General features: G+C 54.1%; 1 protein-coding gene across 6 annotated transcripts in view; it reads left to right on the forward strand.

The window, feature by feature from the left end:
• CRHR2 (corticotropin releasing hormone receptor 2) overlaps positions 1-22,129 on the forward strand; it is a 44,986-nt gene extending 22,857 nt beyond the window's left edge. For 3 of the 6 annotated variants that reach the window (XM_036864244.1, XM_036864248.1, XM_036864246.1), the window contains 10 exons: positions 7,288-7,373; positions 8,810-8,919; positions 9,312-9,429; positions 11,269-11,422; positions 11,952-12,012; positions 13,454-13,526; positions 18,460-18,545; positions 18,743-18,878; positions 19,307-19,348; positions 20,542-22,129. In XM_036864244.1, coding sequence (XP_036720139.1) covers positions 7,288-7,373; positions 8,810-8,919; positions 9,312-9,429; positions 11,269-11,422; positions 11,952-12,012; positions 13,454-13,526; positions 18,460-18,545; positions 18,743-18,878; positions 19,307-19,348; positions 20,542-20,682 — 1,007 coding nt within the window. In that variant the 3' untranslated portion in view covers positions 20,683-22,129. The remainder of the gene's footprint in view (positions 1-7,287; positions 7,374-8,809; positions 8,920-9,311; positions 9,430-11,268; positions 11,423-11,951; positions 12,013-13,453; positions 13,527-18,459; positions 18,546-18,742; positions 18,879-19,306; positions 19,349-20,541) is intronic. The other 3 variants (XM_036864245.1, XM_036864247.1, XM_036864249.1) reach the window with 2 other exon arrangements.
• Positions 22,130-27,276: the final 5,147 nt, after the last annotated feature.

Raw genomic sequence — 27,276 nt, forward strand, 5'->3', positions numbered from 1 at the left:
GATTGGCTGGGAACTTTGACTTTGTCCTTCCCCTCCCCTCCCTCCTGCTATTGAGTCAGAGGCTGCAGCATCCTTCCCTGCCCACTCCCCCCACACCCTGGCAACCCCAGAAGGGTCTGGAACCCCCAGGGCAAATCGCCATCCCCAGTGACTCTCAGGAACCACCCCAAAGGACTGCAAATGCAGTTCACCCACCTCAAACCAGGTGCCCCAGAGTCTGGCCAGAATTTCCTTTCACAGCTCCTGCACGGGTGGGGCTGGAGGCGAGGAATAGCAGGAAGAACCCAGACCCAGCTTCAGGAGAGCTCACCTAAGTCCTGGCTGTGCCGCGATTGACTCACTGAGTGCCGGGCAGCTCCACCCCATCTAAGTCTCAATTTCCTTATCTGTGTGAAGGACACAGAAAACATCCTAACCTCATGGGGCCCCGTCACGACTAGGGGACGGCGCTGCCTAGGGCTCCCTGTGCCCAGCTAGGCTATTGTCAGCAAGGGGAGGAGAGTGAGGCCTAGGGTCTGGAAGGAGGAGCAGTCGTGTCTCCGGGATCAGGTCCTTGAGGGTCCCACTCCCACCGAGGATGGTTGTCCTTCTGAGGTCGTGTGGCCTTCTGTTGTCCCCGAGAGACACCAAACTGTGTGGTCTCTGGGTGGTGTCTTGGGAGGGGGCGGTCTGTCTACACGAAGAGGGTCTGATCCCCAAAGGCCTCTGGAGAGAAGCAGCCCCTTGGCCCCCAGAGACCCCTGTGTTAACAGGAGGACTTAGGACTCTGCCAGCCAGAGATGTCTTCACCGCCCGCCCCACTCACCCACCCCCGTCACTTCACAGAAACGATGGTTGGGAGCCAGTTCTAACCCTGCTTGTCTCACCTTTGGGCAGGGTTTTCTCCTCTTTGGGCCCCCGTTTCTCTGTACAGGGTGGGCGGTGAGCTGGGTGGGTTGTCGTGGCCCCTTCCCCTGGCATCCTGCACCCCACGGCAGCCTCTGCCGCCGGGTTCCTTCCCTCCGCTGGCTGGCGTCATGGCGACGAGCTGGTTGAGCGTTGCTAGGCACGGCTGGAAGGAGGGAGCCTTGCGCAGTAGGGGCTGGAGCAGGGGTAGGCACCTCCTCCCACTTGCCCCTTCCCTGGGGAGGCCAGGGATCTCACACAGTGAGCTGCATTCCACTCACACCTCTTCCCTTTTTCGTGGGCCCGCTGTGGTCTCCATGAATCTGCTTTGTGCCTCCCTGACTCAGTTTCCCCACCGTCTGCTGTAAGTGTGGACATTTACCCCTGCCACACCTACTCAAGGGCGGAGGGGCATCATGGGTGAAAAGCCCTTCAGAAATAGAGAGCTGAGGGTTTGGGGAGGTGCAGAATGGACAAGGGGGTCTGGAGAGCAGTGTCCACACGATACTGAAGACATGGGAAAGAAGTTCCTTTCTCTCATCCCAGATGTCACTAGCAGATGGCCCCGAGGAGGCCCTTCCCAACCTGATGACTGGGTTGGTGATAGCAGATTCCCGATCTCTCAACCCGGCAGGTTGGTCCTGAGCTTGGCTGAGCATCTCCAGCTGCCCCCACCAATGTGCGGTGATTAGATCAAGACGGGAAACGTTCAAGCTTAACTCAGGGAGACGCACATTGTTTGGGAAGCTCAGGGAGACTGTGCTGTTGGCACCATGACTGTGCCGTGTTTCCCCAAATGGTCTCTTAACTGGAGGTGAAAAGCAATTAGTCATGCCCACAGTATCACTGCCTAGTCCAGACAGTAGAGATTTTTCCCACAAAAGAAAAGTGACCTAAGGTATAGGTCCCAAGCCAGACAGGAAGGAGATAGCTAGGTCTGCAGTAGTCCAACTGCAGGGGGAAGCAGTAAGGGGACTGAGGGTGGCGTATCTAGCCCTTTAGGCATTTTCTGCTCTGGGGGTCCAGGCACTAAGTGGCTAAGACACTGCAGAGGTGGCACAACTGACTACATCTTCTGGAACACAGGGTAGCAGGGAGAGCCTCTCCCTTCCAGAAACACTGACTCCAGGATCTCCCATGAGAAAGTGTGTCCTGGGGGAGAGAGATCTATTTCTGCCTCTTCATTGCTGGTGACCCTGGACATGTCTCCCTCTTTGGGCCTCTTTAGACCAAATGAAGGAGAAGTTGCCTCGCCCCCTTAAATTCCCAAGGAGATGCCTGCTGACTCAGTTCCCAATTGACTTTCTTGCCTGGAATCTGGAGGGTGCTGACCACAGGTTTGCTGTTTCAGATGGACACCCCTACCCAACAAGGGTTGGACTTACAGTGTCAGCAGTTCTGGCAGCGGGGCTCAGCCTGCCCGTGGCATGAGTGTGAGACTCAAGATGCTCCTGCACGTGGGACAATTTTCCATTTGCCATGCAGCTTGGCAGAGCCTGGGCATCCAAGGTGACAAACTCTCCTCTTGGCCCACCCTGAGCCTCTCATTCTCATTTGGAGTTCCCCGGTAACCTAGACAACAGCACCACCTCGGTCCATCCTGAGCCCCTGTGTGCGCAGCTCTGTGTAGCCCTTGAGAAAGGGCCAGAGGTGACCTAGGCCTTGCCACCCCTACTCCTCAGCTAGCTGGGAAGGCGTGACCCCTTTACAGAAATCAATGAGAGAACAATACCGACCCAGCATGAGCTGAGAGAAGTGAGCAGCTGACCCTCCAGGGGCTGGAGCAATCATGGAAGCACCTGGAGGTACTAGGAATGAAGCCGGGCTTTGAAGAGGGTCATGGATTAACTTGACCTTCTTGGCCTGGGTCCAGGGCTATGGGCTGAATGGGCAGAGCGGGGAGGGCCAAGTCTTAGGCGCTCTCCAAGGTCCCCCCCACCTGCGTTCATGGTGGGAAGTGGGCAGCGGTAGCATTTTGCTGTCCGTGGTGCTGAAAGTTTCATTCCTGCACATGACCTCATCCCTTCAGTAAATATTGCTTCTGGCCCTTCCCATCACCCTGTCAGCACCCTCCCACCCTCACTTCTTGTCATCTTCTTTCCCGACAGCCAGTGACCACATTGCTGCTCCTCCACCACATTGCCACTCATCCCCATGCCCAACCTGTCTCTGGCACTCTCCCCCTCATAACCACCACCAAAAAATGGTCCCTCATGGTCCCCATCTCCCATATATTGCCAGTTCGACTATCAGAGATAGAAGTGCCAACCTCGGGAGTGCTTAAAAGTGACGTATGGATGTCTGGGGTTGTCACAATGGCTTGAGGGTAATACTGGCAGTTTAGCAGATTGAAAAGTGCCACACAACAAATACTTGACCCACCTGAGATGCCAATAGCATCACTGAGAAGCAGTTTACATTACTTTTTCTGAGTGGGGAAAATGAGGCCGAGAGGGACGGGACTTAGCCAAGGTCGCTTAATCAGCCAGAGACAAAACTACAGCTAGAATTTAGGCTTCCATCTTCTCCCAGCCAGGCTCCTGGACCTCTCAGGTGACTGCCCAAATCAGAAGCTCTTGTCAAAGTGTCAGCATCTGAAAGGGACAGAGCAGATTGTAATGAGGGCTTTTAACAGGCCAGGGCCACTCTGGGGGCAGAGTCCTGGCACGCTGCAGGGGATAGAGTCCAGGCTTCCCAGACCACAGAGCTCTGGAAGGGAAGACCTTGCCTGCATCATCCAGACCCTAATGCCCCTGGCAGACTACACTGCACACCATTGACATCGATCTTCGGCGGAGGCACCTGTGTTGCTGTGGTAACAGGCACCCACCTCACTACATCCATCCCCACAGTTCTGGCCTGGCCATCTGCCCTCAGACTCTCCGTGCCCATCTTCCTGTGGTTCCCAGGGGGGACTCTTCCTGTCTTACTTTCTCCTGTCCAAGGCTGCGCCTGAGGGCTCAGTGTCCTCATTAGCTAGCTCCCCCGAAGTGCTGGGAACATCTCTCTTCCAGTCACCTGGTACCCAGTGTCTATAGCCAGAGCCTCATTCCCAGGCATGGCTGGGCCCCCAGAGGGAAGCCCCCTCCCACCACTACATCCCACATCTCAGACCCTGCTTTCCAAGGCTTCAGCAGACCTGAGTCAATTTGATCCAGCCCACGTATACTCAGTGGCTAACTCCTGAGGAGGGATCTGTTGACTCCAATATGGTTTCTTCCTACTTGTCTGTCCCCAGGGAGCTCAAGTTCAGTAACAGAGAAAAGAAGGATCAATTCTAAAGAGATGAGACTCATAGTGAGTTACGGCAAATGCTCTAAAAGAGATTTTTCTTTTTCAAACTATGTTGTACGATAGTGGGTTGTGAAGTAAATTTAGTGGGTTGTGACTAGTATTTGTATATAGAATAAATATAATTCATTAGAAAGTAATAGAAAAATATTATAGCTGTGGTCAAGATAAATTTCACTTTGTGAAACTGGATTCAGTCATGTGAGCGGTGTGTGTGTGTGTGTGTACTGGACTGTGAGATGAAATGGATATGTGGCTGTAGTTCAAGGGCAATAGAGTGTGAAGACCTATGTTTCAAGAGATGGGAAGACATAGAGGAGGTGCTTAGAGGGAAAAAGAAGAGATTACTTAATACCTTGGGTGTTGGGGAAGCCTCCAGGAGGAGGTGGCATTAGAGCTGGCGGTTAAAAGATAAGTAGGAGTTTGTAGGACTGTGTCCATGAGTAGAGGGTGTCTCAAGGGGTGGTTCAGTACGGAGCTCGGTGTGTGCCAGGCCTGCTGGTGTAAATGTCAACTGCCATGTGGAGTGGTAGAGATGGGTCAGGAAAGTTCGGCTGGGGCCCGGGTGCCAAGGACCTTGAATAGCACACCAAGAAAGTTGGACTTTATTCCCAAGAGCAATAAAAAGCTGCTGATGGCTTTTATTCAGAAATCAGCATGATCACTCTGGCAGTGGGGGTAAAGGATAGAGAGTCGAGGGGGGCAAGAGATGAAGCCAGGAGGCAAGATAGGAGGGTGTTGTGCCAGTGCAAGGTGACTAGAGAGTGGGTGGAAGGGTGGGCAGGAGAGGGATGGACTCCGGAAAAAGAAAGAGGAGACAGAATCCACGGAGCTTGGTACCCCAGGGGCATTGATGTGAGGGACCAGAAAGGTCTCAGATCTGCAGCATCTCTATCCTGACCCCCTCCTTTCCGCAAGCCCGCCCCATGGTCAGTACCACCACAAGATATCATACTTGGGAGATGAGTATTCTGAGGTCTTGTCCTCAGGGAGCCCCACACTGATCTGAGACACTGGACTCACCCACCTGTACAACTGAGGCCAGGTCATGAGCAAGGGCTGGAATGTGGGGCTCAGGCTGTCAGGACTGAGAGGGTTGGGGGCATTGGGAGGCTCAGGAGAAAGAGACTCGTGAGATGCAAGCAATCAAAGAGGCCTTCCTGGAGGAAGGAGCTTAGCACTGACTTCAGAAAAGCTAGATAACATCTAGGAACACATTCAGAGAAGATAAATTTTTCTGCCCTTTGAACCATAGCCAGGATCAGGGTCTGTCTCACCTCACACAGGCCTGTTGAGAAGGACTCTAAATCCCCATCAGGGAGGGACTGTTCATTTTACAAAATCACCCACCCTCCCAAAATGCCTTTACATTGGTCCCGTTGGCTTCACCCCATACTCTGTCCTTAAGTTCAGTAACATCACTGACCCTATGCATCAAATTGTCTTAACACACAACATTTCTTTCTTTCTCTTAACATACAACCTGTAGTAAAACAATCCTGTAGAGGGAGAAAACCCAAGTGGGGAATTGGGTGCCATGGTCAGGGGCTAGGAGCTAGTGTCCTCACATTGGGGTCAGAGTCGGTGTCAGACCAGCACTGGCCTGACTGACTCACACTTGGGCCAGGGACCTGCCAGAGGCAGGCCTCGCTGATAGGTGACAGGCCCAGGAGGCATGAATAGGCCAGTAAAAATCCCGAATTTGAAAAATCTATAAGCTCAGAGCACCAAATTAAAAAACAATTAGACTAATAGAACCTCCCCCATTGTTTCTGCTCTTCTGCAAGTGCTCCTTCATAACTCCGTTGCTTTTAACTCACTGTTACCTCAGCGGAAGTGGATTTTTAAAGTAACTTAATTATTTTAGAACTCATTGCTTCCAAAAACAATCTAAAGTTCCCCCTTCAGCTCTGTGACTCTGTGCTCTGTGAGCTATTTTTTTGAAATTAGCTTTATATTGTGATTCTAATGTAAGCCCAAAAGAAAAATCCACAAACAACTGCCCATTAGCCAGAGAGCAGAACGCTGGTACAAATTATCCCCAAACAATAGATCGTTTAGAATTTTTAAGTAAGCGGGGGAGGTAGGGTACATAAGACAGTGAAATGCAGAGCAGAGGCTGGCAGAGGGCTTTGGAGTTATCAGGTGTTAGGCATTCCTCTGGCTGGACGGGATGGTGGGCTACCTGGGGAGCGTGGCTTAGGAGCTAGATCTTGACAGTCAAGCTAGGATTTAAAGAAAATATGCGCCTTCCTTGAACTTCGTACGTCCCCCTTCAATAAAACCCTCACTTCAGTACATCAGACACTGATGCTCTGAAATGTCTTTTCCCACATCACATTCCAACTTTAACACAGAGCCAGGTTCTCAAACATTTAGAGATCACATGGTGGTCTCCCAGGCAGCCGCAGCTCAAGGTCAGCAGCACAGTCCTGTTTCCCCATATTGCTGTCATTCCTGTACCGCTACTCAGTAGCCTAGGGGTTAGGAACATAAACCCTGAAGCCAGACCTTCTGGGTTTGAATCTTCTCATTTTTGTATCCTTGGCAAGCTGCTTGATCTCCCTGTGCCTCAGTTTTCTCATCTGTAAAATGGGTTGATCTCAGTACCTACTCCATGGGGTTGCCTGAGGATTGAATGGACGAGTGTAAACAAAGCAGTTAGAAGAGGACCTGGTACAGGGCAAACACCTGCTGTATAAATAGTGACTATGGTGAAAGTGGAAGTGCCGATACTGGTGGGAAAAGTATGGATCTCATGAGCATAAAATGATTGCGATTAGGATGGAAACTCTTCGGCATGCTGAAAGCAGTGAATCTTCAGCCACGTCCCAGGGCTCACAGTGGGGTTCAGTTTCAAACAAAATTAAAAGAAATGTACAAAATGCTAGTCAAAAATTGTATCAAAAATGGGTTTTATCATGCCTTTTAGCTACCATGAGTGGTAAGGCTTTTGTGCACTTTTCACATGAATGACTTTCACGTGAACGTTCAGACGTGTTTCCTGGCCTAGAGAGGCTGAGACATAGGGACCTTATCCTGTGGGCACCAGGGAGCCAGGGAGTGTTCTTGAGGAGGGGAGTGACCCGCCTCTTGGTGCATCTTTTGTAGGGAATGCCTACCGAGAGTGCTTGGAGAATGGGACCTGGGCCTCACGGATCAACTACTCACAGTGTGAGCCCATTTTGGATGATAAGGTGAGTGGCTTCCACCTGCCTCACCCCTGGTCCTGTACAGGTAGTAGGACTCAGATTGAGCACAGAGGATGCCAAGGGTGGCAGAACCAGTCCTATGTCACCCACTCACCCCTTTCTTGCACCTCTTGCCCTCACCCTATGTCCTGCCCTGTGCTCAGTGACATTGTGGTGGGGTAGAGAAGGGGACGTGGAGGCCCACCTTCAGGAGAGCTCAGCTGGCAGAGGACACCAGCAAGGTGGCACATGACACAAGAAGGGGACGACCCTGTAACCACTGCCCCAACATCTAAGAGGCAGTGTGACTTCCTTCCTCCTCTGGGCCTCAGTTTCTCCATCTGGCATTCTGATTCTATGACTCCACATGGAAACAAGTGCAGCCCCCAGAAGGGCAGTCCCCACGGGAAGCTGGGTCCCACTCAGACCTCACCAGCCCCCCTTGCTCTGGTGCTGGATTCCGTGTTATCTGCGGTGCCAGCCTCCTTCCTCTTGAATCTTCGCCTCATTCCTGACCCCAAATGATACATCCCACCCCCATCCCTCTCCTCTTTTGCCCATTACAGCCCCCAGTGGGGCTGAAACTTTTCCCCAAAAGAAGTCCAAGTTCAGAGGAAAAACACTTGTCTGCCCTGAGAAAGTGATTCTACAAAATGTGAGCCAAAGGGGGTCTGCAGTGAGGGCCACAAGAGTGACAAGTGGGACGGGTCATAAAGGAGAGAAAGAGGTCCCCTCCTGCCCTCTGCCCTCACCTCTTCATCTCACAGCCCCTCTGAGCAGTGGCAAACCAAAGTGGGTATGGGGTGGCGGGATAGTCTGCCCTGGCAGGAAGGAGTATTTTATCATTGCCTCTGTTAAGAATTGCCAGCATGTGGTGATAATAAAAGGCGGACTGATTTTATTTGGTCTTAATATTGCTCTTAAAATCTCTACAGATAAGGTACCCCCTCACTGCTGCACCCGGGGCTGACTGATCCCAAGGCACCCCCAGACCTGCCATAGGTCGCTGCTTCTGAGACAGGAGGACGGGTTGGCTCCATTGTACAGATATCAAAACTGAGTCCCAGGGATATAAATCAATGCACCCTCAGTTGCTCAACCCATTAGGGTGTGAGCTGAGATGAAACACAGGTGTAGCAACTCCCACTCCAGAATTAAAAAGAAAATAGAATCTACATACCCACATCTCTGGCATAACTCAGAATACACTGTGCTCAAATCTGCCCTCCAGTTGCACAGGGGACATCTGACCACAGCCATTTATACCAAGAGCCACGCAGGGCCGACAGGAGAGAGCTCTGGGTGCCAGGTGTGGTGGTGACACTTGGAGCCTCTTCTGCCCCCAGGGTCAGGACGCACAGGGTGACCATTGCTAGAGTGCCTGGGCCACCCTCCACATGCCCCAGGCCTCTGTCTGCCCGTGTGTCTGTCTGTCTGTCCAGCAGAGGAAGTATGACCTGCACTACCGCGTCGCGCTCATTGTCAACTACCTGGGCCACTGCGTGTCTGTGGCAGCCCTCGTGGCTGCCTTCCTGCTTTTCCTGGCCCTGCGGTGAGTCCACCCTGCCCCTGCTTTTTCTCTGCCCTCCCACGGCACCCCCCTTCACCTCTCCCATTCTCAGCTCCTCTCCGGGGTCCCTGGAGCCAACGGACAGAGGGGGCTTGGGGAGGTGCCTGGGCACTGACCGCTGGCAGGCATGCAGGAGGCAGAAAGGGAGCCAGCTCTGGGAGACCCAACCGTGGTCACCACGACTGGGAATTTGGTTCCTGGTGCAGCCCTGCCTTCACCCCAGGCTGAGTCTCTCCCTCGCCTGAGGAGGGGGTGGCAGGGGGCGCAGGCCCAGCTGACCCATGACCCCAGCTGACCCCTGACCCCTGCCCCAACTGAGCTCTGAGCCCAGGTGCAGCCTGTCCCGGCTGACCCCTGACCTGGTCCTCCCACAGGAGCATCCGCTGTCTGCGGAACGTGATTCACTGGAACCTCATCACCACATTTATCCTGCGAAATGTCATGTGGTTCCTGCTGCAGCTCATCGACCATGAAGTGCATGAGAGCAATGAGGTCTCTGGGGAGAGGTTTGGGGCCGGACCTGGGGGGCTCTGGGCTCTGGGGGCCCCCATCTCTCTTGCCCAGTCCTCGCGTGCAGACCCGAACCTGAGCTCACCTGCACCCAATCATTGTCCTTCCAGAGCCAGGGGTAGGGGAATGGGGCTCCAGGCCAGGGTCTGGGGAGCGGCACAAACCTGACACCAGACTTTGGTTTATCCTGTTCCACTCCCCATCTTGTGACTTCAGTACCTCCCAAAGATTCCTTAGAGAAAAGGAGGCTGAAATTAACCTCTATGGAGCTTTAGATCAATTCATTCCAATGAGAGACCTGTAGGGATTTTGCCCCCATTATACAGACATGGAAACTGAGGCTCAGGGAGGTTAGATGACACTGTAATGATGCCTCTACATCTGGGCCACCAGGATCTTGAGCAGGCCAGCCCGTTAGCTGCCCACGGTGGATTTGTGTCAACCACTGTTGTACTGTGTCCAAGTCATAAAACCAGAGCCCAGAGTGGAGCCGTGCACAGAGCTCTTCGGCCCACCATTAGAGACTGCTCAATACATGGTCTTTGGATGGCTAGACCTGAGCACACACCCAGCCTGGTTTGACGCTTCACTTGGCCCCATGTTGAGCCCTGCCTCAGCACCAACGGAATTCAGTCAGTTTGGGGTGCCCTGCAGCCCATTGTTGGCTTGTACTGACAAGGCATCGTTAACTTGGAGAAAAAACAAGATTGGGAGGAGGAGATCTTTCGCATTCCACCTCAGCAGGACTTTCTCAGAACAGAGGAGACAGATGGCCGCATGGGGCCCAAGATCAGGGCTGGGACCATGGAGGAAAGTCACGGAGGCTGTGATCAGCTCAGCTGATTGATTATCTGACAGCCCAGCTGTTAGAGCCGGACAGAGAGGCGCTGAGCTGTCCAAGGGGACAGTCAACTCCCCATCACAGGGCTCCTCTAACCACCAATCCCCACATCCTCAGCTCTGAGGGTGCCCTGGGAAAGATGGCCAGGTAGGGTCAACTGAGAAGAGCTCTGGCCTGAGGCCAGACCTGGCCATGACCCACGGTGGCTCTGGGCAGGCTTGTCCCCTGAGGGAGGGGTAGTAGCCCTGCTCAGAGGGACAGGGACAAATTCCCCTCAGCTGAGAAGGCAAATGGCACCAACATTGATTTCTTGGCACCTGCCTTTGCCACCTCCATCTTCTTGAACCAACCTGCAAGGTGGGATTATTCTTTTCTCTGCAGCGCAGTGAGGTTCAGAGAGGTATGGCCACTTGCCAGAGGTCCCGGTGTAAGGAAGTCTCCCTCCAGAGACGGCAGTGATCACACTAAGCCCAGAATCTCCTAAACCCAGAGATTTGGGAGGATCACCTCCACCGCTGCAGCTCACCTTCACAGACCCCATACTAGTTCAATAACAATTGTCTTTTAATTGACTCACTAAATTTTTTCTACATGAAATTTCATAGTCCATCCCGAAATGGAAACCAGTCTGACTCGCTGTGAACTGAAGGTGACCCTCAAAAAAAAGTGACGGTGACACACGACAGTGCTATTCGATTCTAGCCTCTCCCTGCAGAAAACTCAGAGCCAGACTCCCTCTTTCTTTTATGAAAAAGGAGATTAGAAAACACTGGGGAGAAGTCAGACCCCCTGGTACCAGGGGAGCCTGGCACTTTCTGAAAAAGTGAAAGAGAAAGGATGAAGCGTCCCAGAATGAGATTCGAGGGCGTTTAATGCCATGTCCATGACCCAACTCAAACGACCTCCCCTCCATCAGCACCCAAGCTGTGCACTTGGGCCTTGGCCCCAGGCAGCCACTGACTGCTGCCTGCCCCGTGCAGGTCTGGTGCCGCTGCATCACCACCAGCTTCAACTACTTCGTGGTGACTAACTTCTTCTGGATGTTCGTGGAGGGCTGCTACCTGCACACAGCCATCGTCATGACCTACTCCACCGATCGCCTGCGCAAGCGGCTCTTCCTCTTCATTGGATGGTGTGAGGGTCCTGGGGGGACCTGCAGGGTCTAGTGGGGAGAGGGTACTGCTGACACGGTCACCTCCCTTCATCTTGGGTCCAAGGATGGGACCACATTCCTGCCTACCATCCCCAGGACAGTCCGAGGATGCAGCCACTCCCCTCCATGCTGGAGAGGAAGAAGCAAATAGTCCCTCTGAAAGGACAGTCCACAAATAGCCTTCCTCTTCTTGCCTGGAATGGCCAATCCAAAGGCCTTTGTCTCTGGCTTCAAAAGAAAAGCTGGCCAGCTCCACTTCTCTATCAAAAATATCTCAGAAAATCACGCTGTCCCCTCATCTCTCTGACCTGCTTGGAGGGGATGGCTGAGAGTGAGGGAGGGATGGGGGCAGGGGTCTAGGGACAGGGCCCCTCAAGGTCATGGATGGCCTGCCGTTAGATGATTGGAAACAAGATCCTAGCCCTTTGTGGTCCCCCCCACACTGTGTTCTACAAGAGGGGCTCCTGACCATCTGTCTGTCCACTGCAGCTGTGTCTGTCCTTCTTTCAGGCGTCCCCTGCCCCATCATCATTGCCTGGGCCATTGGCAAACTCTACTATGAGAATGAACAGTAAGTAAGGACAGGCCAGCCATGGGGCCCAGAGGGATGTTAGGACAGGTCAGCCACGGGGCAAGAATTGCAGCCACGCCAGGACAGTTCACTTTTCCATTGTCCTTAAATTGAGAAAATTTCCTTGGCATCCAGAGGTACTCATGCGATAGGTATCAAGTCACCTTTGTTGAATTGAGTTAGGAATCGTGGTTCCTTTAAGCACCCAATGCACGACCCCCTTAGCCTTTGGTAAGGCCTCCTCCTGGAGTTGGATGCGGCAAGTCTGGCTCCAGGCTTTCAGCTCAGAGCACCTCCAACTGTGGCATTGAGCCTCTCACAGATGCCCGGGCCAGGCCAGTGGAAGCTTGTTTTATTCTGGCATCCCAGTCTCTTCCTGGGGTGCAGTGTTCCACGCTGGGACCCTCTCTGCACCAGAGACTTTGAAATACTCAGCCTCAGCCCAGACGATGGCAATTCTGGCTGCAGGTCAGCCAGGGAACGGCGGGGAAGTTGGGTGCCACCAGCTGAGAAAAGAGGGGACAGAGGAACGTCAGTCTCTGTATACAAATATTCAAGGGGTCTCTGAGGATGGAGAGAGCAGATGGGATTTGGGAGCAGGGGGCAGGAATGGCGTGGGTTCTAAGAGCCCAACATTAGGAAGAGCCCCACATTAGGAAGAGCCCCTAACGATAAAAGCTGCCCAAGAGTGAGAGGGCTGCTTTGAGAGGTAGTGAGCTTTCCATCAAAGGGGGTGTTCAAGCAAAGAAAAAAAAAAGTGCTGGGAGGCTGCAGGGGAGAATCCTACCTGAGGCAATGTGTACTGGCTGACCTCTGAAGTTGCAGAAGACACAGAATTTCCTAAAGTCTGTGGGGCCCTTTCTGAGGTCCAGTAGGAGTTGCTGGTAGAGCCAGACTGGGTCCTGGGCCAGCCCTTCCCCCAGACCCTGAAGCTTCTTCACCCCCAGCATCCCCAAAGAATAACCAAGCCTCTAATAGCAGCAAGCTTCCTTCCCTGGCTGAATGAGGCCAGGGATCGGGCTAGGAGAAGGCTCTTTGTGCGTCTGAGTGCCTGGCACAAGGAGAGGCGGGTTCCAAGCAATGCGGGAACAGGTGGTACAGGCGGTTGGGCCCTGGCCAGCGATGGGGAGCCCAGCTCTCCATTCATGAGCCTCCTGCATGTCCAGCCCTGGGCCCAGCATCCTGGGATGGGGTGAGTGAGCAAGGAGGAGACCCAGGGCCTGCCTCAGTCTGCCTGGGGAGACCAGACCCTCCATGTAGGGCAAAAGGCAGCCCAGGTATGAGCCAGGGTGGTCAGCTGTCCACCCAGGCTTCGGGGGAAGGAGCAGCCATGGAGATTGGATCTCAGAAAGAGTCGAGCCAGAGGACCTTGGCCCCGAGGCTGCAGTGGTCCCCGGGCTGTGGTTCAGCAGGCCACTTAACAGCCACTCCATCTTTGCAGGTGCTGGTTTGGCAAGGAGCCCGGCGACCTGGTGGACTACATCTACCAGGGCCCCATCATCCTCGTGCTCTTGGTAGGTCCTCAGTGGGAAGTGGGACAGGGCTGGGCACCAGGAGGACAGCAGAGGACCCACCCAGCAGAGATGCTGGGGAGGGACAGGGTCTGTATGCACTACCCCGCTGCCTGGCATCCCGCTCCCGGCTCTCCCTTCCTCACGCTCCATGCCCTGATGCAGCCCCCTCCCCTCTCTGGCCCTCAGGTTCTTTCTCTGGGCGGAGAAAATCTGACTGGCAGATCTCTAGTGCCTCCGACATCTGACATCCCCTTGCCAGGTACAAGCCAGGCAAGGGGGCAGCTGGTGGCAAGAGAAGGGTCCGCGGGATTCTGTTCAGCCCAGACCTACATCTCCTTCTACCTGCAGCGACCCCCTCCAGGGCCCAGCCCACCGCCCCCAGCCTGGAGCAGTGGGACGAATGAAGTGTAATGAGCAATTGTTCCTTATCCAGCTCCCCGCCCTTTGCCAAATGTATTAACATCTAAGGTATAATTGCCGCCCTGTCTCTAAACCACAAGGAGCTTTAATTAAGGTAGAGTTTAAGTAGAGGCTGCATTCTGCAAGAAAAACGAACCCATTATATAAAAAAAAAAAAAAAAAAAAAGACATACAAAAAAGCACCATAAGAAATTGGCACCTTACGTAAGACTTATTTCAGGCTTGTTAATTTCAGGCTCCTGTATGTACCACCTTCCTTAAAGGGCCACCTGCTCCCTGTGGGAAGCTTGAGAGGGAGCATGACCCCGCTCTTGCACACGGCAGGTGCCTAATGGGGGTTTCTTTGGTCTACCATGGAGACAGTGACTCTTTATCTCTTTTTATTTCCTTACTCTCCTCCCTTTTGTAACTTCCTCAGGGATTCATTTGACCCCCCATCTTTGGAGTGTCCTTGATGTATACGAACCGGAGATGACTAGGAAGGTTTTTTTTACCCACTGCCTGAAATTCCACCATCAGGGCTCCATTCATTTCACAGATAGAAGCCAGTCCTTGTCAGCAGTCAGAGGGGGGAATCATTGTCCTTGGAGTCCTAGATGCAATGAGTCACTGATTCCCCTCTCCACCAGTGTGAACGGAAACCCCATGAGACCCATCCCCTCCCTGCCAGCTGCTGAGAGCCCATCCTGGAGGGAGAGGGCTTCTGATGAGCCTGGGACTCAGCCAAGGAAGGCTGGCTTGGGTGGGAAGCGAGCCCCCTCTGCAAAGATGTTGGACAGCAGTGAGGAAATGAACAGAGAAGGGGGACAGGCTTGGAAGGCCCAGTGACAATACCCAACTCCCGCCTCCTCTCCATGCCCCCTTCTCCGGTTCCACCCTCACCAAGAGCCCCGTGCTTGTCTTTCCCTTTGGACCTGGCCCACACCCAGCTATATGCATGGACAGGGCTTCCAGGTTCCAAGCTCAGCCCTTCCAGAAGCTCTGTCTTTATTACTTCCAATCCTCACATCCTCGATGCCTGGAAGTAGGGATGGTGCTCCCCGTTTCACAGATTAAGAACCTGGGAGGTGAAACAGCTGCCCAAGGTCATCACTAATAGCTAGCTGAGCTGAGACTGGATCCCGCCATCCTTTCCTTTGGATACCCTGCCACCCCTGGCCTCCCCCAGCGGTCCACAGCTGTCTGAGAGACCCGTGCTCATTTCTGGGTTCTGGGAAGTGAGTTGGCTGGCTGGGTTTGCAGGAGGCTGTTGTCACTGTTGTTGGCGTGGGAAAGGCATGAGCTCAGTGCTTTCCATGAGTATTTGAACCTGTGTCAACCTTCCCAGACAGGCTCCGTGGCTATCCCCACTGGACGGACAAGGAAGCAGAGCTCAGAAAGGTTAATTAAGTAATTTGCCCAAGGCCACGCAGATGCCAATTGGAATAGCTGGAATTAGAGCCATGCGACAAGGACTTGGCGCCAGATGTTCATGTGGGATGTGGTCCCCGGAAACACAACGAGGGGTGGGAGTAGAAGACAAGGAAGGGAGGAAACCAATAAAGGTTAAGCGATGAGCAGGCTTCCCTGGGGCAATACGTAGAAGAGTCTCAGAACTGACCCCTGGTCAGGAAGCTGGGTTACTTACCCATACGCTTCATGCCCCATCAGTGGAGGTTGTCCTGGGGACCTTGAATCCCCACATTTCCAGCTCCCCTCTCCCCATTTTCAGGCTGAGCTAGCTCCCCTGGCACCAGAGAAAGCCCCAAGCTGAGAACTGTCCCCTGCAGCTACAGGTGAATGATGTGTGGCACATGAGGTCTGTCCGGTGAAAGCCTTGGCTCTTTGTTCCACGGGTGGTGTCTTCCCCAGCAATATCCCGGCTGCCCCTGTTCCAAATGCAGCTCCCAGGGCCTCCACCTGCCACTGGGAATCTCTGGGGTGTGTCCAAGAGCTGCATTTGGAACAAGCGCCTTTGATGTGCATACTCTAGTGGGAGAACCCTGGTGTCCAGGGGCCTTGTGAGCAGGGATGTGAGTTGTCTGGGCTTTCTCTGCGGCCCAGCCAGGGCCCTGAATGCAGTAGGACTCAGGACTTGGGCCTTTGAGACTCACCAGGCTCCACAGATCCAGGTGGGCAAGCAGGCTAGCTATGTCGCTGGACTTGGTGAATGTGCGCTACAGGAAGCTGAGGCTGGGAGAGGTGGGGAGAGGGAGCTGAGATGTGATGGCAGCACCCCAATACCCAGAGCTGGAGGGGAGCGGAGGACACCCCCAAGGGCTGGGTCTACCTCTCCCAGCCTGGGTTTAAAGGACAGGAGGAACCGTGTCTGAAGCCAGGGAGGAAGAGATGTCAGTCCTCCTTCCTCCCTCCCTGCCCGCCTCTGCACATGCGCAGACAGGGAGGGTTTGGAAACCAGGTGGGAGGGCGGTGTCAGCGGCTCCCTGGGGAAGGGAGGAAGGTGCCTGCAGTGAAGTGAGGTGGAGAAGATGTTGTAAAGGGGGAGGCTGGGAACCAAGCTCATAAGGAAAGAGTGACTTTGGGGCTGCACAGACCAGCCTGAGGTGGGGTGAGAGCAGCATGACCAACTTCTGCCTAGGGTGAGCAGAGGGGACAAGGCCTTGTCGCCCAGACCCTCCACACCAGCCCCTGTCCCTGCTCTTGCCTCAGCACATGGAACAGCGCCCTCTACCCCAGAGGTGCTCAGCAATTGCTTGTTGACTAGATGGATGGGTGGTTGGATGGTTAGTGGATGTATGTACGTTACCTGTTGAGTAAGTGGGTGAGTGGGTGGGTGGGTAGATAAACTGATGAATGGAATGTTGAGTAGATGTTTAGATGGATGGATGGATGTTACACGTTAAATAAGTGGGTGGGTGGGTAGATAAAATAATGAATGGATGGTTGAGTAATATTTGGATGGATGGATGGATTAATGGGTGGATGGATAGATGGATAAGAGTGGGTGGATAACTGAGTGAATTGGTTAGTGGGTTTATGGACGATTAGTGAGTAAGATTTAATGCAGGGAAATGTGGAAGAAATGAGAATATATTTTGACTCCAACAACCTCTATTCTCACAGAAGTCATGAAGAATTGGAAAAGGTCAAGTATTTTGTATCACTTGTATGAGAAAATTAGGATCGGCCTATGTGTTAAAGTGACCTCATGATCCAAGGGAATAGACCAGAAACCCAGGAGCTGGAAATTAGATAGGCCTTAAGAGGAAGCAAGTCGCGGCAGGCCGTGGGCAGCCCTGGCTGAACGCTTCCACCACCCCTCACCCTGGGTTCACCACGCTGTGCCACTGTGGTCACTGGAGCAGCAGGCCGTGGCTGAGGAGGGAGCCCCCCCAGGGCCCCAGAGCATCCTCAAGCTTAGGGGCGATCCAGAGGCCACAGGGACGTGTGTCCCGTGATGTCTGCCTGTGTCCCCAAGCCTCAGAACTTAGGAGGCTCCAGAAATGACGGAGTCTCAGGACCAGTACTTGGGAGGGGGGTGTGTGTGTGTGCATAAACACATGCACATACTCAGACATGTGCACACACGTGAGCCAGCAGACACCCCTGGGCTAATATGTATCTCCTTCTGACCCGTGGGTACTCTCCTGTGAGAGATCCCCAGGGTGTTAGGCATACAACACTCACTTTCCTGTCTACTCGCACTTGGAGATGGATGAAGAGAGACACAGGTGTGTCCGTGTCCCCAGGTCCACACTCACACAGGAACGCACCAAGGCAAACACACAAGCACAGAGCACAGACCCACGGGGAGCATTGAGAGGGCAGCACACGGGCACACAGACAAGCCGACACGGGTTAACAGGACACTTGCACACCCACAGAGACCCCATGCAGCACAGGGCTGCCCCGGGAGGCCACACGGGCAGGTCCCGGGGAGAGGCTGGGAGCCGCAGGCTCCGATGCTGAGAGAAGGCCCAGAATGAAGATAAATGAGGCCCTTCCAGGAGCCAGCTGCTGGAGTCAGCCCAGCAGCCTGTTCATCTCCATTGCCTCAGGCGTGTCTGCGAAGAATCTAGAGATTTCCTGGGTGCAGGGGATGAATGGTGAGAGATTAATCACTCCTCCCAGCAACCGAGTTATTAATCACTCCATCTGGCCGGGTCTGCTCCACCAGGGCAGGGCTGTCCTCTGTCCAAAGGGCCTCAGGGAGACCCTCAGTTGACAAGTGGGGTCCCTGCAGCAGCGGGGGGCGGGCGGGGCAGAGCTCTGGGCGCCTCAGGAAGGAGTGACCTTTGCACCCTTGTGCACTGCCTCCAAGGCTGCTTTTCCTCCCTCGGGTCAGGGTGTGGAGAAGCAGGCTCTGGAGCCCTCAGGTGACAGGGGACCCGGCAAGTGGGGTACCTGCCTGCCCCGGTGAGGGAGGAGCAGAGGCCTTGGGACCCCAGGCAGGTGCTGGGGTGAGTGGGGTGGGACATGGATTCTCAGTGGGTTACAGGGGAGGCGGCTGTCTCTCCGCTCATCCCCACCTCGTGGTCCTTCCTTTTTCCCTCTCTGTCCCCCGTCCCTCCAGATCAATTTTGTATTTCTGTTCAACATCGTCAGGATCCTAATGACAAAGTTACGAGCATCCACCACATCGGAGACGATCCAGTACAGGTGAGTGATGGGTGCCTTGACCCTCAGCAGGGGAGGAATGAGGAGGCCATCTGGGCCATTCCCCTGCCCCTGGGCAGGGCCGTCTGAGTCCTCACCCAGGGCCCTCGCTCAGGCTCCCAGAAGAAATGCCAGCGAGTGAGGCCCCACCTGCCTCAGGGGCTCAGATGGGTCTTGTCACCCTTCCCCCCCCTCCCCAGGAAGGCGGTGAAGGCCACCCTGGTTCTCTTGCCCCTTCTGGGCATCACCTACATGCTCTTCTTCGTCAACCCTGGGGAGGACGAGCTGTCACAGATCGTGTTCATCTATTTCAACTCCTTCCTGCAGTCGTTCCAGGTGGGGCACGTAGTGGGATGCGGCCACAGGGAGCGCCCCTGACCTGGCGTGCTCAGGCACCCGTGCCCTCGCTGGCATGGTTCAGTTCGTATGCACTGAAATACAAGCGTGTGCACACCCTGAACCCAGGCCCTGGCCCCGTCACTCCCACGCCAGGGCCCAGGTGGGCCCACCCCCGACTGGGTCAGGGTCACCCTAGCCTGCACCTCTTGCAGGCCCAGCCCCTGCTCTGAGGACTCATGGCAGCCTGTCACTCGTGGAGGACCCCGGTACACCTGCTCCACGATCGGGGCGCCTACCCAGCTCTGAGCCTCCGGGGTCCTGAGTCAGAGTGTTCCCCCAGTCATCCTGTCCCTGCTCCACCCGCCGACCCCCCAGGCAGAGTGGCTCCCTGAGCAGGTCACTGACCTCTCTCTCTTCCTTCCCAGGGTTTCTTTGTGTCTGTCTTCTACTGCTTCTTCAATGGAGAGGTATGACACCAGGCCCAGGAGGCCTGTCCTCAGACCCCACTCCAGGGAAGTTCGAGGGGAGCCCCCCAGCCTTTTGGGCGTCCCTGGCTCTGCTCAACTCTGCTCTGGAGAAGGGAGGGGAAGTCTGGAGAAACCACCCAGCTTTGGGGAGACAGGAATCCTGTCTGAGGGACTCCAGCCAGTTTAGAAGGTTGACTCTGCAGGTCAGAAACGATGTACCGACTCCCCATTGCACTCGGAGAGCTGGGTGGGCAGGAGCCCAGGCCACAGGGGCTCACAGAAGAAGGAAGCCAGAACACAGGTGATGACAGGAGAGCGCTTTCCAGGAGCAAGTCAGGTGTGAGCCATGCATCCAGGCCTTTATGGACCCAGGGAGCAGAATGACACCAGCGCATCCCTTCCTGTCCCCTACCGCCGCAGAGAAGGCCACACGCCTTTGGGTGGGCTCCAGGGAGCCAGGCTCTGGTGAAGCTTGGTTAGCTTACAAGGCCCAGAATCCCAGCGCAGCGGACTTGGGGGAGATGTTCACTCAGGCTTGTGGCGGGTGAGGACACACAGTGGGTGCTGGGGCAAAGAGCAGACACCCTCCCAGGGCCCGAGAGCTTCCAAACATCCCAGACGAATGCCAGTGCCATCCTGAGGCCTCTTCACCTGCCCGTGCACAGGGCAATGGTGGGGTCTGCATGCCTGGGTCTCTGTCAATTAAAGCAGACCCCAGATAGGAAAGTCCAACAGTGGAGACCGGCATGTGCTGGAGGGCAGGGAGAGAAGGAGCCACTAAAGCAAGCAAACAATGAATGCTTATGGAACAGTTATTCTCTTCAACCGTGTGCCAGGCTAGCATGTGGGGGACATGATCCAGTTTGCAGAAGAAATTCTTCCACTGCAATACAAATGAGAATAGAACAGCACCAGTGACGGTCAGGTCTTGAAATGACTAGCTCTCCATCTCAGCTGCGTGCTGTGGTAAGCAATGCAGGTCTTTCAGGAGGTAGAGGAGGTCAGGGCTGCAGAGGAGGTGAGAAGGACCGTGCTTTTGGAAACAGCCGGTCCCTGGATGTGAGGGTGGCAGTCAGGGGGGCCATCCCAGCCTCCCTTGATGGCCCTGCAAGGGGCAGGGAGCAGGGGAGGGGACTGGCCGGGACCCAGGATTGGTCTCCACAGGCCCAGTTGAGCCTCCTCCTCCCCCGCAGGTGCGCTCGGCTGTGAGGAAGAAGTGGCACCGCTGGCAGGACCATCACTCCCTCCGAGTCCCTGTGGCCCGGGCCGTGTCCATCCCCACGTCCCCCACGCGGATCAGCTTCCACAGCATCAAGCAGACGGCCGCTGTATGAGCCCTCCGTACCCTCACCTCACCCATCACTCCACCATCGGGGCGGCCTCCCCATCCTCCTCCAGCACCTTTCTCTGGGTTCTCCTGGCTGCGCAGGCTCCAATGGGGGCAGAGGGAGGGGGGAGACCAGCTCTCCAGGCCGGCAGGAGGGAGGCTATGCAGCAGCACGAGGGGCTCCCGGGAACCAGGGCCGGCTGGACCCCAAGTCTCCCTGCGAGAGGGAGCTGAGCCGAGAAGTCACGGGAACCCCCGGAGGAGAGCGGGTCACAGGTCTTCAGGCATTGCCCACACCAGCCTCTCTGGCTGGATCCTCACTGTCGCCCTGTTCACAGATGAGGAAACTGAGGCCCAGAGCCAGGGAGGGGCTCCCCAAGTCACACAGCTAGTTCATGACAGACCTGGGGCTCCTTTGCCCCACTCACGGCAAGGGTCTTCCCACCAGCGGCGGGTGATGGTTGGTCCCACCCCCTGCCTTCTGCCTCTAAGTTCTGTGGCACCCTCTGCAGTTGGAGGGAGGCACAGCAGCTGGAGTAAGAGATTCATTCCACTGGCTTCGTCCCAGGGACTCTCACTTAGAGAAGCCTCACCTACACCCCATCCTCCTGCCCCTCGGACCCTTGGAAGGATGCTGCCTCCTTTGCTGAGAGCCCTCTTCTCAGCCTAGTCCACCGATTCAGGGCCTTGGGGAGGGGCAGGTGGGGTGGAAGACGTTGCCAGGGCAGCCGTACGCGCTTAGACCAACCAGATACATGGTGTAGGACGAAACGGGGAGGAGACGCCTGGGGGACGACAGGCTGGGAGAAGGAGTAGGGTAGAAACAGCAGAAACCAAAGTACGTCTTAGGTGACTGGAACTAATCCCTCAGCCCACACCTGAGCCTGGGCTTCAGCCTCCCCTTCAGAAACAACATCTCCACTGTCTGTGAAATAAACTGTGCCTCTGTGGAAATGCGGCCTCCCCTCAGGTTTGAAGGCGTGCTGTGGGCCAAGGATGCTGGGCTGGGCCCATCATCATTTGCAAAGACTCTCGCCCTGGCCTGCGGCCGGTTCTCCCTCTCCACCTGTGCCTGCAGGTCTGTCCCTTACCGTTTGCCCAGGCCAATAGCTGCCCCTCCTCCCCAGCTGAAGGCAGTTTAATTCAGCGTGAAGGAGAGGCCCAGCTCCCCCAGCAGGCCATGGCCCATTCCTGTTCTGGAATCTGGAGGGAAATGTAGAGCAGCTCCCCGCCCCCCCACTGCAGTCTCTGGGAGCCACAACCAGGGCCATCTCCATCTTGGCCTCTATCCACCCTTCCCTCCAGGAGAAGGTGGGAGGCAGGGGGCCGGAGGAGCTGTCAGACTGGGGTTCAAAAGGGCTTTTGCTCTAGGTATGCCGCCTCCCCCATTTTTTAAAAATTATGTATCCCATCTTGCACATTTTTAAGTTGACATCTAATATTTTTCACATAAGTTTTAAAACTTGTGAGGGATGTGATTTCTGGCATTTGGTAAATATTTACATTTTAAAATAAAACTGCCATGACCCTTTAAAGTACATCTTATGAAATCCAGACACAGCAGTGATTTAATACTCTCATCTATTTAAAAACAAAAAAACAAAACCCACAACCTGCTCTTCTTTAACAGTTGGAAATTTTAGGTTGTTCCTTTTCTCTTTGAACCTATATTTTCATTCCATTCCCCCTACAGAATTGTTTTTGCTACTGCAGCATTTTTTACGGTTGCAAGTTTTTTATCGCTCACCTTATCATACTTCTCTGCCACAAATATATATTTAGAAATCGGAATTGAAATAATTTCCTGTGACCAAAGATTCTAAGAGTTTTTTAGAAAGTCATCTGGATTGAGTTATTACAACTAATTTTTTTTCTTTTTTTTTTTTTTTTTAACTTTTGGGTTTATTTATTTTATTATTTATGGCTGTGTTGGGTCTTCGTTTCTGTGCGAGGGCTTTCTCTAGTTGCGGCAAGCGGGGGCCACTCTTCATCGCGGTGCGCGGGCCTCTCACCATCGCGGCCTCTCCCGTTGCGGAACACAGGCTCCAGACGCGCAGGCTCAGCAGTTGTGGCTCACGAGCCCAGCCGCTCCGCGGCATGTGGGATCCTCCCAGACCAGGGCTCGAACCCGTGTCCCCTGCATTGGCAGGCAGATTCTCAACCACTGCGCCACCAGGGAAGCCCTACAACTAATTTTTGATATAAAATATAATGTACAGTTGATTAAAACAACATAGATACTAAAAATTTTTATAAGTAATTGTTAAACCTAAAAAGGAAAATACTGAAAGGAAAATTGTTAAACCTAAAAAGGAAAATACTGAAAACACATCTTAGTAAAACAGATAAATTAATTATTTGTGAATCTATGGATGAATCAGGATTCAGCATCATTTTCTTTTTCCATTTTTATAGCTCTACATGCTGAGAAGCCTTTCACACAAATAAGGAGATGTCACGCAATTCTCTGAACTCCTTCTGAGATGCGTGCCCAAAATTGCATAGTGATTTATCATCACAAATGATCTGTCAACTGGCCACTTGATGAAGTCCTCTTCAAATTTGGCTGGGAAAAATGAATGAAAAACTCAGACTTGCCAAGGGCTTTGTTGTCTGGAGAACTAGCTCCTTTGGTGGTTCACCCGGGGCACCTGGGTGCCCTCTGGCGCTTGGGCCGGGCGGTGCACGTGTGAGATACGCGGCGCCGTTTCACCCCTGTGCGTCTGAGAGGGGTGGGGCGCCCTGACTTAGTGCGTCCCCTGGATACAGAACCCTTGCGGGTCTTGGAAAGTCTTCCTTCACCCTCAGAGGCAACACGATGGCCGCTTCCATTAGCATCATCGGGGGCTCTTGCAAATGGCTCGGCCCCAATAGGCCACTTGGAGAGCCCTGCAGCCCGAGGAGTTGAGTGCTAACTGGAGCAGCGCAGAGAACTCAGGCCTCTGCACAGCCTCAGCGCCAAGTCCTGGCCACTCATTACCCCACGGGCCTGCTCCCTGGAGCGCCCCAAAGTCGCTAACCCTCGTGCAGCAGGGCTAGCAAAAGGGAGCAGTTTGACCTGCTCCCTCTGCAGTTGGGAGAGGCCCCTCCTCGGCCCTGTGCTGACCATGCATCCCCTCATCACCGGGGCCCCTGGTCATGGCCCCGCTGAGCTCTGGCTTTGAAATGCCACCAGAGCCATTAGGCCCTCAGAGCCATTAGGGTCCTACACTCATTAACCTCGTTCGGCCCCTGTTCCTCGCAGCCAAGCCCACTCATTAGCGTCTGCTTCAGTGTAGACAGCCCCTGGCCTGCTGGCCTTCCTGGAAAGTGGCCTCATTAACAGACTCTCCTCTTTAGCAGGCAAGTTCCCAGACCCCTGTGCCCTTAGGCTCTCCTGTTTAACCCTTTCAGCCCCCTGATTTATAAAGCTGGGGGAGACTTGAGACCACAAGGGTAGTCCTCACACCAGCCTTCCGGCTCCACTGCCAGAGAGAGACCATGGAAAGAGCCCTGTCCCCAGCACGGCTGCCACCCCCAGCTCATCATCAGAGTCGGGTCACAGAGTGCCTGCTGGGGTATGAGCCCGTAAACGACACATATGTCAGCAAGCATGGCAGGTGATGGTGGGAAGTGAAACACAAGTCTGACATTTCCCCGCTGGGAGGGTCCATGTAAGGTGCTACCCAGCGAGGCTGAAGCCTCTAGACCTGGTTTCCTGTGGAGGAGATGTAACTAGCAGGAGAACAGAAAAGGGACTTAAGGTGGAGTTAAGATGCAGAAACTGACCGCCAGCACGTGGACTTACATAGAGAAGGAGACACACACAGAGGCTCACAGGCGTGGCGGCAGACACCCCTGGGGCCACAGAGGGGGGCCCAGGTGGACACAGAGAGACCCCTAGGGACGCACAGAGGTAGACCCAGACACGAGACACACACATGTCCATCAGTCAGTCATTCCCCATTTATGGGGCACCACTGTGTGCCCAGTATGGAAATAACACTCTAAATAAGACAAGGTTCCCGTTTCAAGAAACTCAAAATCTAGTTGAGAAGAAACAGCTCCCAAACAGTACAAGGTAAAAACAGGAAAAAGGATCGGTGCTCTGCATCTCTCCCCGGGTGGATTTCTCAGTGTCCGTTTCTGTCTGTCCTCGTGGGGAAAAGGGGTCAATCAGCCTCTGCAGTCGCCACCTTCCTCAGCCCCCTGCTTTTTCCACATCTCTGAGCCCGTGCCCTCCAGCCAGACAAGGTTCATGGGACACAAAGCCTCAGCCACCCTCCCCTGTTTCTTTCCCACTTCCCTTCATCCAAGCCCGGGAGCTCCCTGGACCGACAGACACAGACCCAGTTCGCTGCTCTTCCTTCCTGAGTGTCTCCAGAGCCCCGTGGGCAGATGGGGCGCAGGGGCAGTGAGGCAGCTGGATGAGAAGGGAGCTGTTACAGGAGAGACAGGTGAAGGGCACCCTCAGAACAAGTCGTCCCCTTTACATGCCTGGCGCCATCGTGAGGCAGTTCTGGGGTCTGCGAGGCCCCTGGGGAGTCATTTCCTAGAGTGACATTTTCATCCAGGGTCAGGGAGAGTTTGGTGGACAAGAGCTGTCCCTCCAGCCCGGGGGGCCTGGTTAGGGACCCACTGCTCCGAGGACACCCAGAACCAACGGAGAGCATACTTGGGGAAACTTTATTTCCAGACTGGGTGGGATCTAGGAATCAGCACTTTCAACAGTGTTTCGGTTGCTGTCTGGTGTGGGAGCCACTGAACAAGGGAACATCTCTTGTCTCTTCTTTACAACACACACACACACACACACACACACACACACACACACACGTTTGTGTACTATAGAAAGAGAAAGTGAGTGACCTGCTTTTCTGGAAACCTCGAAGGAGGGGCAGCTGCAGCAGGAGGGAGAGAGGCAGGTTTAAAACATGTAGATTTGTTCATCAGAATGCTCAGTATGGTTTCCAGGCTCTGCCGCTAAGGTGCCACTAATTCTCCGGAGGGGGCGCCCCCTTAGAGATGGTAATTAGCAGGAGGAATGGGAGGAGCGTGGGCTGAGATCACTGCCCTGTGGGGATTGAGTTTCCTCCAGATTTTCTTGTTAGGGAGTTCTTCCCAGAGCTTACGGCCATCCCACAGAGCTGTAACATGCCTTCCCCACCACAGAACTATCACAGTGGCTTGCATCCGGCAAATCCTGTCCTGCAGGACCTGACTCAAAGAGCCTCTCTTCCAGGAAGCCTTCCTGATAGCATCAGTAGGACGTGTCCCCACTGGGAGCTAACAAAATCCCCGCCAGGCTCCACCACTGGGCCGGAATTGCTGGAGGTATGTGCTGTTACTTATGCCCATAGCTAGAACTCTGCGCCCGGTAGGCACTCTAGAAACATGCAATCAATAAACTGGCCTTTTCTATTTGTTCCACCCAGAGCTGGTTAACTCACAGGCTAGAGTTCAGTGCTAGCAAGACAGACCATAGGCACAAAGATTCTCAGAGATCTATTGGCTTTGCACGAGGAAAAAAATCCATTCTCTGGCTCCATACCTCACCACCAACAGACCCCAGAGGCCAGGCCCAGACTGAGGGCATCCCCTCTTCTCCACTTCACATGTAGACAGAAAACTGGAGGAGCTAAGCCTCCACATCCTTCCAAGACTCTCCTGCAGGTGTCCACAGATTCATCCCACCCGAGGGGCCCCACGCCTGATGGGTCCTGACGTCCTGCTGGGTGGACGGTGAGCCTGGCCTTTACCAGGTAGGGTGACCAGACCTGGTCTGCCCCAGCTCATCTAGGTTTACGTCTATTGTCCTGGTGTCATTAAAGGCATCTCTCTTACTCTCACAAGTGTCCTGATTTGGACAATAAACTACAGTTGACCCTTGAACAATGCTGGGGAGTGGGGTGCCAACCCCGGGCAGTCAAAAATCCACTTATAGGGACTTCCCTGGTGGTCCAGTGGTTAAGACCTCGCCTTCCAACGCAGGAGGTGCGGGTTCAATCCCTGGTCGGGGAGCTAAGTTCCCACATGCCTCGTGGCCAAAAAAGCAAAACATAAAACAGAAGCAATATTGTAACAAATTCAATAAAGACTTTAAAAATGGTCCACATCAAAAAAAAAAAAATCCACTTAGAACTTATAGTTGGCTCTCCATAGTTGCTGTTTCACATCCAGGGATTCAGCTAAGCTCGGACTGTGTAGTTCTGGAGCTCACATTTAGTGGGAAAAAATCTGCCCATGTGGACCCATGAAGTTCAAACCTGTTTTGTTCAGTGGTCAACTCTGTATGATCACCCTACTTAAACCCCACATTTGTCTGAGTTCATAGGAGGGGCCACAAATCCTGCTTGAATAAATGAATGAGAGCCAGATCCCCAGAAACTTCCAAATGTTAGCTACTACACTTTGGAAGGAGAGCCAGTGTAGAAGGGACCCTCTGAGGTAGAGTCCCATGTCCAGTCTGGATATCTGCTTGTTGGACAAATGCGTGAGCACGGAGGGGCAGAGGGGAGCTGATTCTAGATCTGGAAGAACGAAATTCATCCCTCAGCCTTTGTTGTGAATACAACAAAGTAATTAATTGTGATTCTTAATTAGCTCTTCAGGGCACTAAGTC

Source organism: Balaenoptera musculus, chromosome 9 (assembly GCF_009873245.2).
Source record: "Balaenoptera musculus isolate JJ_BM4_2016_0621 chromosome 9, mBalMus1.pri.v3, whole genome shotgun sequence".
Lineage (NCBI taxonomy): Eukaryota > Metazoa > Chordata > Mammalia > Artiodactyla > Balaenopteridae > Balaenoptera > Balaenoptera musculus.